The 18,233-nt window shown below is 43.5% G+C and overlaps 1 protein-coding gene across 2 annotated transcripts; it reads right to left on the reverse strand.

The window, feature by feature from the left end:
• Window positions 1-160: 160 nt before the first annotated feature.
• On the reverse strand, window positions 161-16,658 carry GPRC5B (G protein-coupled receptor class C group 5 member B). 2 transcript variants are annotated; one of them, XM_058816091.1, is made up of 4 exons: window positions 16,473-16,658; window positions 9,558-10,571; window positions 5,019-5,131; window positions 161-3,671 (listed from the first exon to the last, which is right to left on the reverse strand). In XM_058816091.1, the coding sequence occupies exons 2-4, from the start codon at window positions 10,561-10,563 to the stop codon at window positions 3,627-3,629; spliced, it is 1,164 nt and encodes a 387-aa protein (XP_058672074.1). In that variant the 5' UTR covers window positions 10,564-10,571; window positions 16,473-16,658; the 3' UTR covers window positions 161-3,626. The 2 variants fall into 2 exon arrangements, with proteins under 2 accessions (XP_058672074.1, XP_058672073.1); XM_058816090.1 differs by having other exon boundaries at window positions 161-3,698.
• Between the last annotated feature and the right edge of the window lie 1,575 nt (window positions 16,659-18,233).

Here is an 18,233-nt window from a genome sequence, read left to right on the forward strand (position 1 = left end):
TGGCCAGAGGTGGAGGAATGTGCTTTAGGAGCCCTTTCCTTCAGTTTAACACTGAGAAACTGCACCAAGGAGCAATTCTGTTTGTAGCAGTGCTCACTGCAATGGAAAAAAATCTGTGTGGATTTTAAAACCAAGAGGACACAACCATTGTAAGTAAATAGTAAAGCCTTTATTCTCGTTAAGAACAGCATTTTGAAAATAAAACATTTGCCCATGCTTTACAACCTTTGTAGTTTTGTATACTTATGTACAGTCATCATGGTACACATTGATTGTCTTGAAAACCCTTGAAAGATGTACTTAATAAGATACCAGTATGCAACAATCAGCAGGAAAAAGGGTACGTTATAAAACACACGTTAATACATTTAATAAATATATATTATCTATCAAAAATGAGCTTTAGCTCTCATCAATTAATAAAAAGCACCTGCTTTGTAATCCTGTAAGTTGGTAGAATAATCCAATTGTTTTGTTATAAAAGCTACAATGCTCCCTTTTGTATGGCCTTTGGTTAGACCCAAGGCATCGAGCTCAGACAGAGCCAAGCAAGATGCCTGTGTTTAGGATAAAAGCAGAAACAGCTCATTCTAAAGTATTTCATGTACCTTGTTTATAGAAGCAACTGGATGTATTGAGAGTGTTCTTCTGAAGATGCTACATATCAAACACCCTCAACCCATCTGAAAGCTGGACAGGATCTGTAGGACTTTGAACTCTTTTCCTGCCATTGATCAAAGCTGGTCATTTTACATCTTGTTTTGCTAATAGATGCTTTTGTCAGATGCTTTTTGATTTCATTTTTCTGCATGGAAACACCATGAGCATGTAACCATCAAGGGACAACATAGTAGCTTTTATAGTATAAAAGCTAATTATAATCAGGAGAACTGCGAAAGGCTTGTGCTTAGTTACTTATTCATGTTGTTCACAGATGCTCTACATTCTAGAAAACTTTCAAAAAAGGCAAAAGTAAATACTGTAACAAAAATATAAGTTAACATAAAGGTGCCTTTCTTCAATTACAGTTTTATTTTGGGGCATTTTACATCACAGACTAGTGACAAAAAAAAGTTGCTCATCACTAATTGTAAAAAGTTGGAAAATAAAGACCCTCCTAAATCTATTGCCACACATTCACCACCACACATGAAACCCAATCCTGCTAATTTTTAATTCAGTAAATGTCCACATGACTAACCCAGTGAGACTCGTCATGAGAATTGCAGTTTGTAAGATGTGGCCATATCTTTGCATAAGCCCTGAAATCCCAAACAACTTCATCAGAAGCAGGATTGGGAACTCTATTTATCAATTCAGTCATATCTAGAAAAAGAAAGTTTTTTAAGATAACTATGTCTTGTATAGTTTTTGTCAAAGGTCTGTAAAATGTGTATTATAATTCATAAGTCTTGGTTGTAGCATGATAAACTCTTTAAAAGAAACCTGTCCTACCATTTATGCCATGGTCATCTTATATGTTTTTATGCTAAGAGTTTTATAAGGGATTTTTTTTCCTAACTTTTTTAAAAGCAAAATTCTGCAGGCAAGTGATGGTAATAGTTTTTTAATTGTTCCAAATTACGTGTCTTCTGGGTGGCTATCATTATCTTAAATATTATCTTATTTGATCAAAGCTCTGCTCATAACAAGCAAAATGTATTTCTAAGTCACTGGATAGCATGCAATATCCACCCCTACCCTACTTGGTTACTAAGGCCATCTAGTTACATACAAAATGAAATAAAGGATCCCTAAAACAAGCACATGCTTCCTTTGCCTCGAGGAGGGAGGGCAGGGGGGAGCTGACATACTCCTTCACTCATGCATGACAGAAAAACATTGCTGCTGGAGGAGAAGGGCTTTGAAATAAAACCCCATAAGATGATCATGGCAAGAATGGCAATAGATATTTTTCCATATATATATATACACATATATCTGTGTGCAACACTTAGGGACTGGTCTTGCAGCCTCTGTACCTTGTGTAGACCTACTGGTGTTGATGGGGCTACTCGTGGGAGTACAGGTCTGCAGGACTAGGCTCTAATTCAGTAGAAATGGAGGTACATGAGGAATCAGGAAGACTCTTGAAAAATAAAAAGCTTGTCTTTCTTCTGCAGTATACAGCAAGTAACTTCTCTCTGTGAAGCTACTAAGCTATTCAGTTATTTGTACTTTTTATTTTTTAGTTTGAAAATATATATTTTTATTACAGCATATGCAAAGTTTAATTGTTATATGTTTCCTATGCCTTCAAGTAAAAACAATTAGCTTTTAGTATTGAGGAAAGCTAAGATTAACATTGGCCAAACAGTGAGGATACAGTGATGTTTTCAATGTCCGATATGTATTAAATGTTAAAGAAAGGAATGATTGCTTGAACATAATGAGAAACCATGGCACAACAAATGGGCAATGGGAACCGTTTAAATAACCTGGAGAAAACAAAGATGAAAAGCCTTGAAAACTCTGCCTTATATCAACTCAAGAAACTGCATGGGGAGGGGACGACTAGGGAAGAAACCACCTTAAATAAAAACAAAAACAACAACAAACCACCTCCAGCACAGAGATTCTACTCTCTAGGCACTAAAATGCACAACCACATTGAAATGCACGAACAGCTGCGGCCGAGGGGAGCGGAGCGCTCGTACCAACAGCGGGGGCTCGGGGCTCTGACCCTCCGCAGCCCGGCTCCTTCTGCCCTCCCAGCGCCCCTGCCAGCCCAGCCCGGCCAGAACAGCCCTGCCAGGGACGGAGCCTGGGCTCTGCTCACACCCGTGACACTGCGGGCCACCGAAATCCAACCCTCGGGCCGGGGAGAGCCGCCCCTGCCGGGGCCGCGCTTCTCTGTCTGCCCCGGGGAGCTCCGCAAGGCGCACGGAACACGCACAGAGCTCCGAACTGCACCTCCAGGGCAGCTCCTGACAGAGCAGGGCTGCTGAACAGCAGAGCTCCTGAAAAAGCTCAGCTCCTGAACAGCAGAGCTGCTGAGAGAGCAGAGCTGCTGAAAGAGCAGAGCTCCTGAAAAAGCAGAGCTCCTGACAGAGCAGAGCATCAGCCTGCAGAGCCACAGGGGGAGCTGCCACCGAGGGACCGTGCCTGACCACACACGGTGCTGTGTGACTGTGCAGCACAGCCAGGGAGGGAGCAGACAGGGGACTTCTCATGACGTTGGACATGACAGGAAAAGGAGAAAAATGGAAAGAAATCCCGCGTGTTTTCGGACTGTAGTGGCAATCTCTTGTGGCAACATGAATTAAGTTTAGGTGAGAGGAAGGGATTTTGCAAGCAACTGGCAAGCACCAAAACCAGGCTTGCCTGGCACACAAGTTACAGACAAGAGAATATCTTACACTTCAGAATACAATATCTCCTCTGCCAATTTAAGGTGTGCCTACTTCTGTTTTAAATTAGATTCAGCTTCAGTTTTACAATTTTGCTTTTGCAATTCTCCATTCAATGGTGTTCACATTTAGGCAAAATCCTCTGCAGGATTTAGAAAGATCCTGGATGTTTTGTTGCTTTGTTCTGGTACTGTTATGGATTCCTTCCCTCAAAGACACACTGCCAGGGAACAACATCTGCAACAAGGATTCTTATTCTCTACAGCCTACAGCCTTTCACCAGAGATGTCGTCCAGTGTAACTTGGCGGAGCAGTTGGTATCTGGAAATAAGGATAATAAACCCATAACTGAGAGATCTAGACTGTTCAAAAATCAGTGTTATCACTCTACACATACAGGACAGCTTTCCAGATGGCAAAGTGATACTTTCTAGAGCAAAGTGATATGAAGAAACTCTTCTTCCACCCATACAGTGCATTTATCTCTCTGTAAAACCATGACTATATGTACACATGAGCTTTGTATCCAACTCAGAATACAGCAAACCAAACAAAAAACCCCAAATTCTCAAGCTTCTCATCCTTTAACTGCCTTCTCCCTGAGCTGCACATTCAGAAAACAGGCAGAGATTAATTAAAACACCAGAAGGATGCAAGCCATAACTGTCAGCAAAGCCAAGCCTTTTCATTTTACTCAAGTTGACATGTTTCATACAGTCTTACCCATGGAGGAGAATTCTTGTATCTAGTCCCTCTTGTCCACTAAAATCAGCCAAAACTTTACGTACTTAAAAACAAAACCAGACCTGCAATCAGTTCATTTCAAATTGGTTTAAATGTAGAGGTTGAGTTATGGAATCAGCTCATGATTCAAAAGAAAGAAAACCCAACTCACATGAGTACAAACTGGCTCATGAGTAAATTTTTAAGAAGCATGTAGATATGCATGAAAAATGTGGGGATGAAAATTTTTCTTTTTCAACAGCATGCCTGCTATATGAAATGTCTAAAGTGAAAATTAAACATGATGGGAAAAACATTTGTAAAGTCCGTTTGGCATCACTAAACCAATCTTACAACAACCAGGCTGCAAAAATACAGGTCTATCAAAGATATGCCAAACCATTCTACAAGGAAGAAAAAAGGAATGAAAATATTCTATATTCCTCTTTTATGAATCTCTTTTCAAAATATGTACAAATCTGTAAGTTACAAAGAATTACATGTATTTTACAAGTAAATGGAATATATGTGAAACAACCATTATCTGCAACAATTATTTAAAGTAACATACTGCCTGAAAACATCTGCGTGACTCACACCATCTTGAAAAAAATGAGATTAGAAATGGTGTCGCTTAATAGTTATGTTAAATACCTTAACACAAATTTAATTTGAAAGGGCCATTGAATATGTTGTCTTACAAAAAATCTGGTTCACTGAAGCTGCATTGCAAAATGTGAATAGCCGAGTAAACAAATGCAAAATACTTGTTAGCTACATATGTTAGAGGGAAGGGAAGCATTACATGCATACTTGCTGCCTTAAATTTTCATTTATAGCTTTCCCCCTGCTGGGAATAAGCTAAAGCAGGTTTTTCAATTAGTAGTGGTTGTATATATCAGTGCATTTCAAAGATTTCTTAAATCATCACATTTTGATACTTACAGTCCCACCATTTAGCACAACTGCCATCTCAGTTGGCTGATAAACATTGCTTCTAAAAGGAGCACTGGGCCGGCTACCCAAGCTGCCGTTCCGAAATCCTGCCGTCCTCAGCGCTGGAAAAGAGACATCACACTCTTAAACACAATTAAAGCTGTGCAGCCACACAGCCTCTTCCTTCCAGTTTGGTTATTGGGAACTTTGCCACTGATTTTAACTTCCATGTTGCTTTTGAACAGCTGTTTCCCTTACATGTTGAGAACAGATCTCAGAAGAATCAGATTTACATTGAATGAATTGTTTGCTAGGGAGGGGTAAAAAGGAACCAAATTTTTGAAGCTTGCTTAATCTCATTTCAGTGGGAGCTCAGTGTCTTTAGTCACCAAACCTGTGATGTATCTTGCACAATGTGTTTTGCAAAGTGCTCCCTGTGTTGGTGTGGATACTGTGGGGTTAAGTTACATTTTCCTTTCTATCAAACTCAGTGGACAGGGATCCAAAGCCTTTCTCAAGCCAGTAAGCAATGCTCACAACCCCCTGAGCATTACTTCAGCATGACTAGCAAATAAGGATTTTCCAGATGTTTCAGATTATATTTACTCTGAGAAACTAGAAAGATGGAGTAAATATTGCTTTTGAATAGCTTAAACATGGCAAATCACTGAAGCCAGAGAAGACACTGAGTGTCCTTTTGGATGTTTATACCAGGAATAAAACAGTCTCCCTGTTAATTTTAGTACAAGTTTGGGTTCAAGATGTAAATTCTGAGTGAGATATGCATAATGAGGGATATGCTGCTCTCTCTAAAGCAGGCTGGGGATTGCCACATACAAAACTCCCTCTTTAATTTTGAGGGTAAATGATGACTTCAGTGCACTCAGACGTGGCCAGGGAACAGAGCTCATTTATCACACAATGGGCAAAACTCATCTGTCAGCTGCTAAACAGAAACATGCCCAGTTCAGGCACCTAGGGCAAGAACTTCTCTTAAATTTAATTCAAATTACAATTCTACAGTCTCTGGCTGAAATCATGAATGAGCTGAAGTTTATGAGAATTCCAGCCCAGACTTTAATGAAGCCAGGATTTATCTCCAATGTAGTTGCTCTGTGCAGAAGATTTAAATGGATCCTCCTGCCATATGCTGTCCTCTATCCACTGCTACTCCTCTCTTGGGAGTTGTGCACCAAGATGAAGATCAGTACTGATTTGGCATGGAAATTCAGAAATTCTACCCTGCAAATGCTCAGCTGTTGACTTCAGATACATATAGACCCTCACTTGCTCTATTTTTGCAGAACACTGGGAGAAAAAATTATGAAAATGCCTAAACTGGAACGAAGTATTTTCTATTAGATATTTAACCATCTCAAGGTCAGTAACCTTTGTTTTGCTATTTGACTACTTCTTGTGTGATAAACACACATGATTGCACTGGTATTTGCTATTACACACAGACACAAAAATCTTTATCATGCACACCATCATGAAAATATTGGTACAGAATATTTACACAAAATATACACAGTCATTTCAAAGCTATCTTAAAGAGCCAGTAAATTCAATTTCATATTGCTAAATTGTCTTTCCCTATTACTGCAAACAGCTTCAGTTTTTTTGATGTGAGAATCTATGACAAAGGTTGTAGACAAAATACTTATTTTGGGGTTTTTTTTTCTTACACTAGTTTTAACATTTTTCCTTGTACTTTTAATGTTACTATTAAATAAATCCACTTGCATAGGGCATGTATAGGTAAAAACCCAGCAGTACTGAGGATATTTGATATTTGTCAAAGCCTCTTTGTAACACATTTGAAATTTTGTTCACTTTGCTTTTAGCTATTAGCTGTGACTGTGAGTGGTAGTACTAGAAGTTATTAAATGAAATTTAATGATACCAGAGCTGCTTGGGCTTGGGTTTCCTGACAGCTGTTGCATTCTACATTTCACATCCAGATTTCTCTTGTTTAAGGCAAATTCCCTCTGCCTACAGAGGTTGCCCTGCCTCTGTGCACTGCACTTCCAGAGAGCTCTGAGAACTCAGTCAACTGCTCTTTGTCCAGGCTTCCAAATACTTTAAAATCAGTTTAGAGTGAAAACAACTCTTCTAGAAAAGAGATATTTCAACCTATCGTATAAATACTAAAATCCCAGATTACTATGCTGTTTAAATGATGTTTAAGTTAATGACTTTAAAACAGGTTTGCTTTATTAATGCTTAATGTTGTTCCTGGCATAGAGCAGCTCTTGTTGCAATGCATAACATGAAGGTACATTTTTGCTCAGAAAGAATGAATCAAGGAGGATATATGCTTGTTTGAACCTGAACACTGTTTGGATTGTTAAAATGCTGCTTAAAATCTTAAAAAAGGGCAAAGTATAAAATTGTTTTACACAAATATTAGTGGAAATAACAAGAATTAATGGAAAATATGTTTGTCCAGGCATGTTTTCTACTTAAAGCTAACTATTTACTGAAACAAGTATTACAGTCGGAGAACTGTTTTCTGCTTATCATGTCTTCCAAACTTTACAACTAGTACATCTTCTATTCTTAAACATCATTCTTAAGGATGGAGTAGTTGAAGAAAGTACCTTTCCAGTAATTTCTGAACTCTTGATGATGAATTCTTAAACTGAGTCTGATCAAATGGATGAAAGGAGAGAACATTCTCTTCACCCCTGCAGAGCCAATTGCTCACAGACTCCAGGTGCTTTGCCACTGACAGGGATCTGACTCAGTGCCTTAGTTATTATTAAAGTATTTACTTAAAGTCTCTACCATGCTACTAAGTTTTGTCTCCAAACCCTGCTGTCCCAAGCCAGTCCCTAAAGAACTGCTGCAAAGGAAGATTTAATCTGTTTTGATGTATTAAAAATTCCTGTATGCCATGGGAATAGGAATGACAGGCATTTATTATGGTATACATTAACAAGGGCATCAGATAAGGAAATCTATTTTGTATTGTACTGTCATTCAAATAGATTAAAACAGAACATAAATTGAACTATAATAGACACTATAATGATTTTGTAGCTATCATACATCTATCCATTTCACAAAAAAACTTAATTACTGAATGATTAGATCAAAAATGAGCTTCCAGTTCTTTTTTTAAAATGCACCCATGAATGGGAATGATACAGAGTGAAAGATCCAATTTTGTTCTTAGATCTGCCTTAGCCAGAAATAGCTTCACTGAAGCCATTGCAGTTACTTTACTATGAAATTAATTGAATGGGGGATGGAGGACAGTAAAAACAAACCACCACACTAAGGAAAAAAAAAAAAAGAGTAAAAGAGTGGTTTTAACAGTCCACAGTGCAACTGTCTCTTGCTTTGGAACATTAGTAATAACAACCATTCTTTTATTGCAATTTTTTTTTTGTTTTACCACTGCCCTTATGGTATCTACTGACAGAACAAACTTCCCTACTAGAAGGAGACCTTTAAAGTTTCTGCTAAAAAACTTAGAGGAAAAAATGCCTTCCTGACCCAACACTGTGCCAAACAAAAGTGTTGTCTTCCTCCAAGTCCGGTCAGTGCCCAGGGAAACATCAAACCCAGAGGAAATCAAAGACACAGAAAGGTGAATAGGAAGGTGAAGTGCCTGGAGCACGTGCCCTAAGCCTCCTTTCAGGGGCTGCCAGAGCAATGTGGCAACTCCTGCCTGGGCTACCAGGCCGGTATTCTTCTCAAATCAGTGAAAAACAATCAGTGTGACTTGGAACAAAATCCTTTATCCAGGTGTGGGGCAAGAACACCACGGGGCTCTTGCTTCCCACTGCTGGTCAGAGGCATCCCTGGCATTTCTGACATGGCTTGAACCTCCAGCAAGGGTTTGGATCTCTGAAGCACCAGTTGTTGCTGGTCCTTTCAGCAATCACTCAAAAACATTTCCACTGAAAATTTTAATGATGTGTGATCAGACATCGTTCTGCAACAAGGAAGGCAAATTACCTCAAAACCTCTGTGAAAGCTCAGATGTTCAAGCCTTCAGAACAAAGGCTGTCTTTGAACTGTCTGTAAGTCACTTGGCATTTCTTCCCCCACAGGGGCACAAAGTGGCACTAAATCCATTTTAATGGAAAGATAATTAATAATAATTATTTTGTTGCTCAAGTGGTTGAGCAATTTGTAACATAGATCACTTCATTTATTTCTGAGGTTTTGGGAAAATATTTTGTATTAAATATTGATAACTGCTAATTACAAAAAATGTAATTTAAATTATTTAAAGGTTATTTTTTCCACAATTATTTTTTAATTCTTTTGGTGTTGCCTTTGCATTTGAAATTGTTCAGTTTTTCAAAGAAAAATCAACATGCAGAGGATAATTTTAACCTATGTATTGTCTGTGTTTTTTAATTTTTCTCTCTCACTATCTTAGTATCTTAGTGAAAACTGTAAAAGGGAACAAGGTGTAGTGTGAAAATTATTGTATTTATCATGACCTTCATTTTCAACACCTGAAAAATGTCTCATACAGAGTTTTCTTGACACTACAAAAAAATATAGTCCTTTATAGGCAATTTTTACCTGCATTATGTTCATCCATTGAAAAGGCTTTATTTTCCATGTAGCTCCTGGGAAGCTGAATATCTTCCTCAAAAGCGGTTTCACGCATCCTTGGCTGTGAAGTATCAAAATAATTGGGTGTGTTTTCCTGCTGTGATGGAAGGATGGTACAGTGGACCTCTGGGATGGCATGAAAAATAACAAACACCCAGCCACTGGACACCAGTGCAATAGCCAGAGTGGGATCACTCCATTTGTCCCTTCTCTGGAGCTCAGCGTTCCCGAACAGGTACATAGTCATCCAGGCCACCCAGATCAGAATGGAAAAGAAAAGCGTTATAATGAGGCAAACTCCGTTTTTCTTCCATTTCTTAAACTTCCCACAGAGCGTGAAAAAGGAGAATCCCAGGGTAAATACCATCAGGAACATGACATAAATGGAGGCCATCACAAAATCCATGGGCTCGTAGCTGCAGGCCAGCTTGTTCTCCCTGACCACGGTCAGGACCAGCCACTCGGTCGCGATGATGACCTGCACCAGCATCAGGCACGTGGCCACCCCGGCCAGGTGCCACCCCGACGGGCTCTTGCCGTGGCGGACGAGCCTGCGGAGCCTCCAGGCCTGGGCGAGCAAGCAGGAGAAGCACAAAGCAAAGATAACTCCCCAGAGAAACCTTCGGGTGGAGCACACCATCTCATCTTCCTGGATGATGAACGCGAACGTCAGCCCAAACAGTCCCAGAGTGCCGAAGAGAAAGAGGAAGTGCATTCCCAGGGGGCTCTTCTTCTCTTTGTCCTTGATGAAGGGCAGCCTCACCAGCAGGATCAGCATCAGCAGCAGCGTGGTGAGCACACCTGCCCCCGCCACGGCCTCCAGCACGATGCCCCAGATGGCGTCCAGGTCACACAGGTACACGTACTGGGGCAGGAGGTCCAGCCCGCAGCCCCGCGGCGTGCTGGAGTTCTCCGAGGAGCCATAGCTGATCACCAACAGCAGCAAGAAACCAATGGCTGGGTAGGTTTTCATTTTTCTGTCTGAGACAACAAAGCATTTGTTTAACTAGAGCTGAGTTTGGAGGGTTTCACAGCCGCCGAAGCCCAGCTTGTTCCAGCAGCCCAATGTTTACAGTTTGTGCACTGGATCTGCAGCTGGCACAGCCTCCCCCTGCCCCCTTCACTGCCCTCCCAAAAGCTGCTCTTGCCTGTTGTACTCAGAATGCAAAATGACTCATTGCTCTGTTTGCACTGATTGAAAACAACACTTCCAAACTCTGACCCTGCAAATGGCCTACAACACAGCCAGAAAAAATTATGTATCCTGTTCCAGATATTACATTATCTGCAAACTTGGACACTTACTACCTGTTTAAATGTAATACTCCATTCAAATCAAGGTGTTTAAAGCATGTTTAAGTTGTACTAGGCCTGATGCAGGTGTAAGCAATATGACAATTAGGCTGTCCCACAGCCTTGCTCCTTTTACTGGAACAAAGGCAGAGTCAAAACCACTTTTTAAATTATTACTTTTTTAAAGGATAAAGCAATCCAAGGAAAATAAACACTTTACATTCTTAAAAAAAGAAAAATCTTGTTTTCATGCTCGGTCAATAGGCAGTTATCATATTCACTTCTTTCATCCTCTTCCAAAGCCCAGGTATTAGATTGCATTTGGAAATGGGAATGGCAGTCTAGTAAAATCCCATATTCTGTGACAATGGTGCACACATGCAGTGTCATCAATCAGCTAATCAAAAATGAATGCCTCATTGTGCTTCTTAGCCAGTCCAAAGCCATTCAAAGGGAACAAATAACAAAACCCAGAGCATCTCTTTCCTGGATCCAGAAAGTGGACAATGGTAAACACTCCAGGAACACAACACAGGACCAAAAGCCTAGACAAATCCCAACTTGAAGTTTTTGGAAGAACATGGGTTAGGTGCTTTAAAAATATACATTATGGTGTTTGCTTTTATTAAGCAAAGCAGATTGTTAAAAAATGTAACCTTTAACTCCCAGTCTGCCTGGGCACAGCCCTGTAAGGGCAGTCTGCAGCAAACCCTGTGAGGAGCAGATCTGAAACCTGACTCTGTTAACCTTCAGCAGCAGTCAGAGCTGCAGGTTCCAGCAGGATTTTCCTCACTGATGTGAGGGATGTTTCAGACTCACACTGGTACTGTATGAGCACGAGGAAGAAAAGCACCCATAAGCAGGCAGTGATGTCAGTCAATGTTAATCAATGTTTAGGGTGCAAAGTGAAAAGCAGAGGAACTATCAGGAGTGTTCTGTAAGCCATACAACAGCCCTAAATGGTTACCTGTCCAAAGAGATTAAAACTGCTTTAATGAAAACTTTGAAAACTTTAGTAAGAGTTGAAAATAATTTAAAGTAGTGGTGCAGTGTTGCATTGAGCACAATCAGTCATAACTAACACAAGAACTATTTACATAGACTGAAACTGTGCTGTGTCTCTTAGAGCTGAGAACTGTGGATGTTCTCGTGCTTTACAGTCCTGTAATGACCAAAGTTAAATCCTGAGGATCTGAATCTTCAAACCAGTGTTTCCCTGTGTCATGACCAATGGCCATTTCCAGCCTCCATCAGGAGACAGATGATGAAGTTTATGATGTTTGCTATCAGGGGCACCATGACGGCAAACATGCCAATATAAACCTGTAATGACTCCATGGGCTTCACCCACACAGGGTACAAAACATCCTATTGCAAACCTTCATCTCAAAAGTGGAAGCTGTGACAAATAATGTGATGTGGGCTTGGACAAACAGGAAATGGGTAATGGGCAATCTCTGCCAGCCCACAGATATTAATCTTTGCACTATTGGAAGGGCTGCAATGTTCTAACACCGCAATGACCTGCTAAGGACAAGTGATTTGTTTTTTTCTACCTCTCTGTAATTTACTTCATGCTGGATTGGTAGAATATACACTTGTTTATATCTGATTTGTGTAACAGGTTCTTCAATGACTCTGTTACAACACCCACGTTAAAAACACTGACTTTACAGACAGAAAACTAATCATCAGTGAAATATATTCATTTCTGTATTGAATATACGCTCAATAAATCTCCTTGCCCTCTGAGTACATAATTAACTAGAAGAAAACATTCCGAAGATAGTTCTCCAATTCCTTTTATGCACAGTCAATTCCTACTGCAACTAGTGAATTTCCTCTTTAGAGTGTTTGAAACATCCTAAAAAGTGTGAAATGGTCAGTGCCTGCTGCCACAAAAGGGGAAATCCACTGGGATTTACTAAGGCAATGCTCCAAACCAGTGGTACCATTGCAACAAGTAGGAGGTCATGTGGGAAATGATTCAAAATTCATTCTAAAAGTCACCCAAACTAGAAACAATAAAGAGCCCTAAAGTGAGGGTCATGTTGATTTTCCACTATCCCATCACTTACAAATTATGGTAAGCATGGACTAAATTGCTTTCAATACTAGCTTTGTTTATTAGCTACTCTCCAAAGACCTGGGGGGCAATTAATTAAGTGCAAGTATCCCCAGTTCTAAGATATTTTCCAGTTTTCTGGTTACTTTATTCATGGCATGTAACCCTCATGTGATTGAGCTATTCTAGGACAGTCTGTTTCCATGGAGATTGTGCTGCATGGGTAAGCAGTCATATTGTCAGGCCATCATTTGTTTCCTCTTCCTATTTGGAAGTGTTTGGGAAGGGGGAAGGGAGGGTTAATTAATCTATTTCCCCCTCCATGAAGAAGTGGTTAGTTTTGGAAAGGGGGAATTAAGCTGTGACAAAATACATTCATAATTCAAAATACATATTCTGAAATATAGAGGTGTTCAACTCAAGGGGAATTTTCCCAAGTTACTTTGTGCTTTTGGGAAAGCTGATGTGACATAATCAGTGGTCCTCTTAGAAGGGTCCCAGACAGCCACAGTACTAACCAGGAAGATCTCTAGGACTGCTGACAGCTATTCCTGGTGTGAAATAATTCCCTACCCAGTATCAGTGGATCTCACTAAACACCAGATCCTGCCCAGAGCAAAAAAAGCAGAGCTTGAAGTCTCCAAAGGAGGAATCTTTTCCTCCTAACTGCTATCAACAAAGCATTTGTTTCTAACCTGTTTACTATCAGTTTCTGCCTAATTGGGCAGGCAGTATTAATAATCCACCCCCTGAGACATTACCAGCCAAAAAAAAATCCTTTCTAGTGCTGATACTGAACACAAACAGTTACAAAAACAAGGGGAAACACTGAATTGCAACACACAAGTTTGGCAAGTGAATACCACAACTTTAGCTAAAACTACAGATTCAATCATTTAAAGGGAAAACCATGAAGTTGTTTTTTTTTCCAGAAAAGTTGTTTTTGCAAAAAACAGAAATACATCATTATGGGGGTTTTATTAAAATAGCATCTTTCTCAAGCCTGTGCAGTGGGTAGGATGGCAAAGTTCTGAGCCTCTTGAGATTTTATAGTAAAATTTTACTGCACATTCTTGCTGGTTGTTACTTAAATCAGTAACTGTAGAGGAAGAGTATTTTTACATCTTTATGTCTAGATTAGCTCTCACTAGAGTTATGCAACCTCACAGTTGTAACAATGGTGCTCTATTCAGCTGGCACTTTGCTCCTGCTGCCAGAGAACTCGAGTAACACAAGAGTGCACTGAGACATTCCAGCACAGGTACAGCCAGTGGCACTGCTGCATCCCCTGCATACTGCAATGAATGTTCACAGGGAGCAAAAGCAACTTGAGATTTTTTTCCCCCCCCAGATTCCTCTCCAAAATTTTATTTTGGTAAAGCCATTAAGGCAACGTACCTGAAACCAGAGCAATCAGGAACATTTACAATCAATATTCTAATCAATAAGCCCTACACATTTTAGGCAAAAGCAGTGAACAATTAGCAGGACAGCTACTGTTTCAATCCAGTACTTAATTTTTGGCTCAAAATCTGCTCTCAATGACAGCTGTAATAACTCCACTGTCTTCTACAGAGTGAGGTCCCTTCATTACATTATCTGGCATAGAGTCACCACAGAATTGCAGACACAAAGCTGCCCCAGCGGGTACAAACTACAATTACAAGCAACTAAGCAGAAAGAGAAAACCTCACAGTTGTCATCAAAACGTTGTCACAGTTAAAAATCAATGAGGCTTTCTGTAGCTAAAGTCTTCTGACCAAAGCTTGCTAAGGGATTACAAAAAGACACAGCTGTATGCTGCTACAGAATATATATCCAGAATAAATGTGTAATTATGCAAAGAGTTAAGGTTAGGCTGTTCATGGTTAGATGCATTATCTGCTCCTGTACCTGGAGTTCAAATGTTAGTCAGCTGACACAGGGAGATGCATTCAATGGCAGAGAAGAAAAGCAATCTAGTAAATATAAGCAGTAGTAGCACAGATAGTAAGCACACAGGCAGAAGACTGGTTCACTGTGCAATCTGCAAAAGAAATTCCACCCCCGCCACGAAGTGTTGGGGAGAGACGGGAGTGAGGAATTAATCACAACACAGGATCTCTGCCAGCTGCTTTTGATCAGAACTGAAGAATGAGCTCCAGGACTGATAACAGAGCAGCAACAGCCAAGTTGAGATCAGACTACTCAAGAGACGTGTGTATTTCCAGAATAATAATTAATAGTGCAATTGTGCTTTGTAGGCAAAAATACAGCAGTGATTTTGACAGCCCCTGCATCAAACACATCATGCTCTGTTACAGCCTCACAGTTACAGAAAGCAAGCCCCCACTCCAAAAAGGACATGTAGAAAAAGTATTGCTTTCATTTAGAAATACTTTGTGATGCTGAATACACTGTGAAAGTATCTTTCTAATTTTCTAGGAGCTGAATTCCCTTTGGTCAGAATCAGTGTATCACGTGTGCCTAGGTACTTCTGACCACAGCGTCTGGTGTTGAATTCACAAGCGATAGCAATCAATTACGGTAATCAGCGTTTTTGTTTTCTTTGCTAATTCTCAGACTGTTTCTATTCATGTCACAGCCTTCTCGCAGATGGGTTCTGTCACCGGATTTCTCCTGATGTAGCGAGACAACACCTCAACCCTGATATTCCCTGCTGGTGAGCAGCGAGGGGATCCCCGTTAAACTCGGTACTAGCGCTGATCATCAAGCTGGGTGTTTGGGTTCAGCACGCAGGAAATCCTGTTAGCCTTGGGATAAACATTAAGGGCAGGTGTAAACAAAGGGTTCGCATAAGTGCTAAATCCTCTCTCTGCGTGGCTTTGCGAAGAAGTAACACAGAGACAGGGCTTCTATGAACTGGAGGGAAAACTGCAGCGCACCCGCACCCAGCCGGAGCTGCCGCCAGCCCCGGGACCGGCCGGGGGCCAACAAAGGCTCTTCCCCCTCGGCCTCTTCGCTGTCCCTGCCCTTGAGCCCCCGCGGGGAATGCGATGAGGTGCCGGGCTTGGCTGCAACCACCCCGCGGTGCGAGGCCGGGCGGCCCCTCCGTGCGCGGCTGCCCCCGCTCCGGGCTCGCCTTAATCCGCCCGCAGCCTCCTCCTCCTCCGGACGGTACCTATCCCGCTTCAGCCTCCGCTCTTTTGTCCCTTCGTTCTCTTCCTCTTCGGTTTCTTTTTCCCGTCTCTTCCTCCCCCGCCTGTCCCCGCTCCTCTTCCCCATCCTCTCCGAACTCCGCTGCCCTCCTCGCCAGCCTTGCGCCCCGCTCCCTGCAGCGCAGCCCCTGCTCCGAGCCCCCCCGTCCTGCCCTATATCCCATCTAATCCCCCCAGGATTCCTATATCCAGCCTGTTGTCTGCTGGCGGCCACCGAGCTAATTCTGCGGGCAGCACAGGGCGCAGAGCCGGCTGAGCGGCTCCGCTACGTCCCTGGCCCGCAGCCCTGGCCCGGCCGTACCCCCGGGGCCGCTCCGGGGCCGCTCCGGGGCCGCTGTTTCCCCGCCCGCCCCGCCGCCGGCTCACCCGCTGTCCGCTGCGGCCGAGGGCGGCGGGGCAGCTCTGTCCGCCAGCCCTCCGCAAGTCACATCCCGGCTCCGGCGGCGCGGCGGCTCCGCGGCGGGGAGCGAACGCAGCGCGCACCGCCCCCGCGGCGGCTCATGGAGCGCCCGGCCCCGGTGCGCCGAGCCCAGCGGAGCGAGCGGAGCCGTGTCCGCCGCGCTCTGCGCCCGCCGCTCCGCCGCGCCACGGCCCCGCGGCCAGCCCCCTCCCACCGCCCCGCCCCGCTCGGGCACGGCTCGGCTCGGCTCGGCTCGGCGGGCAGGGGCACGACGGGGACGGGGATAGGGACGGAGCACCCCGGAACAGGGACAGAGCACCCCACAGCGCCGGGACGCTCTGGCCGCGCGGAGCTGCCCGGGTCCCAGGGGAGCGGGCACGGTGAAGGCTCGGGCGCGCACTTACACACAGACCGCTCAAACACACACTGCTCACACACACACACTGCTCACACACACACACTGCTCACACACACACGCTGCACACTGCTCACTCACACACTCACCCTCAAACACACGCTACCACATCCCACACTGGCACCCCGCAGCCCGGCACCCCGCGCTGTGCAGCCGGGCACGGACCGGAGCTGGACCCGGGCATGGCCGCAGCCCTTCGTGCTCCGGTGACACGGGCAGGACACGGCGCGGGGCGGGAGCAGGCACAGGCACACGGACCGGCGCTCCTGCCCGCTCCTGTCCCCGCAGGGCTTGGGCAGCCCCTCCCGGGCAGGCTGGCCGGCCATGCCCACACCTACGGCCAGGTGTGGGACTGCGGAGGTGAGGAGGTTTCAGGGTTTTTAGCCCTCTGACAACGGGAGATTTTGAAGGGGACTGGATACGTTCAAACCTTCTCCAGATGCAGCTTCCGACCGGCCACAGCCGGAGACAACAGCTCAACAAACACTCGGAAGAGAAAACGTTGGGAGCCTGTGTAGGGTGCAAGCGACACTTCACACGCAGGGTCAGCCCTGCGAGCGCGGCAGGTCCTGCTGGGCACTGCTCCGTGTCTGCCTCCTACCAAAACGGGCAGCTGCTGCCCTGCTTTGCAGCTTCCCCACAGCTCAACCCCGAGACAGTCAAAACTCTCAGACAGGGCTTCCTGCAACTCCAGGAGGAGATATTTGTAGGAGGAAAAACAGTTTTTCCTTCTGTGCTGTGCATCCCTGGGTCATGCACCCCTGCATCCCTGGGTTATGCTTCCCCTAAAACCACTAAGGACAGTCTGGGCAGGCACAGCTGACACGGCATCAGCAGCAGGGAGTGCCTGGAATGTGTCCTTCCTGAGCACCTGCCCTTCTTGCCAGGTTTCCATACCCAGAGCCTTCCAGAGGGAAAGATCTGCCCTGAAACGTGCGTTCTTCAGCACGGCAGAATTGTAACCTTTAAAGAGACTCTTCCTAATGTGTGGCTTATTTATCTGTCATTTATGATGCCTTGGGAGGTAGCCTGAACTTCTCAGCGTGGCTGACAGGGAGTAAATTGGATGATGGGGCTGGTCTGTAATTGCCTCTGTTTAGGAAGGGCAGCAGGCAGAGAAAAGCTGAGGCAGAGGAACAATTTCACATTTCTGCTCTGTTCTTTCTCAATTTCTCTATCTTGCTGCTTTCAGGTTTTAGGCAGTGGTTTTATTTGAATCACGTGTAAACAACATACCCTGCCCTTGCATCAGTTGACAGGTACACTCTATTCAAAGTTAAGCAGGATAATTTTACAGAATTAAAATGAAGTG

Source organism: Ammospiza caudacuta, chromosome 17 (assembly GCF_027887145.1).
Source record: "Ammospiza caudacuta isolate bAmmCau1 chromosome 17, bAmmCau1.pri, whole genome shotgun sequence".
Classification (NCBI taxonomy): Eukaryota; Metazoa; Chordata; class Aves; order Passeriformes; family Passerellidae; genus Ammospiza; species Ammospiza caudacuta.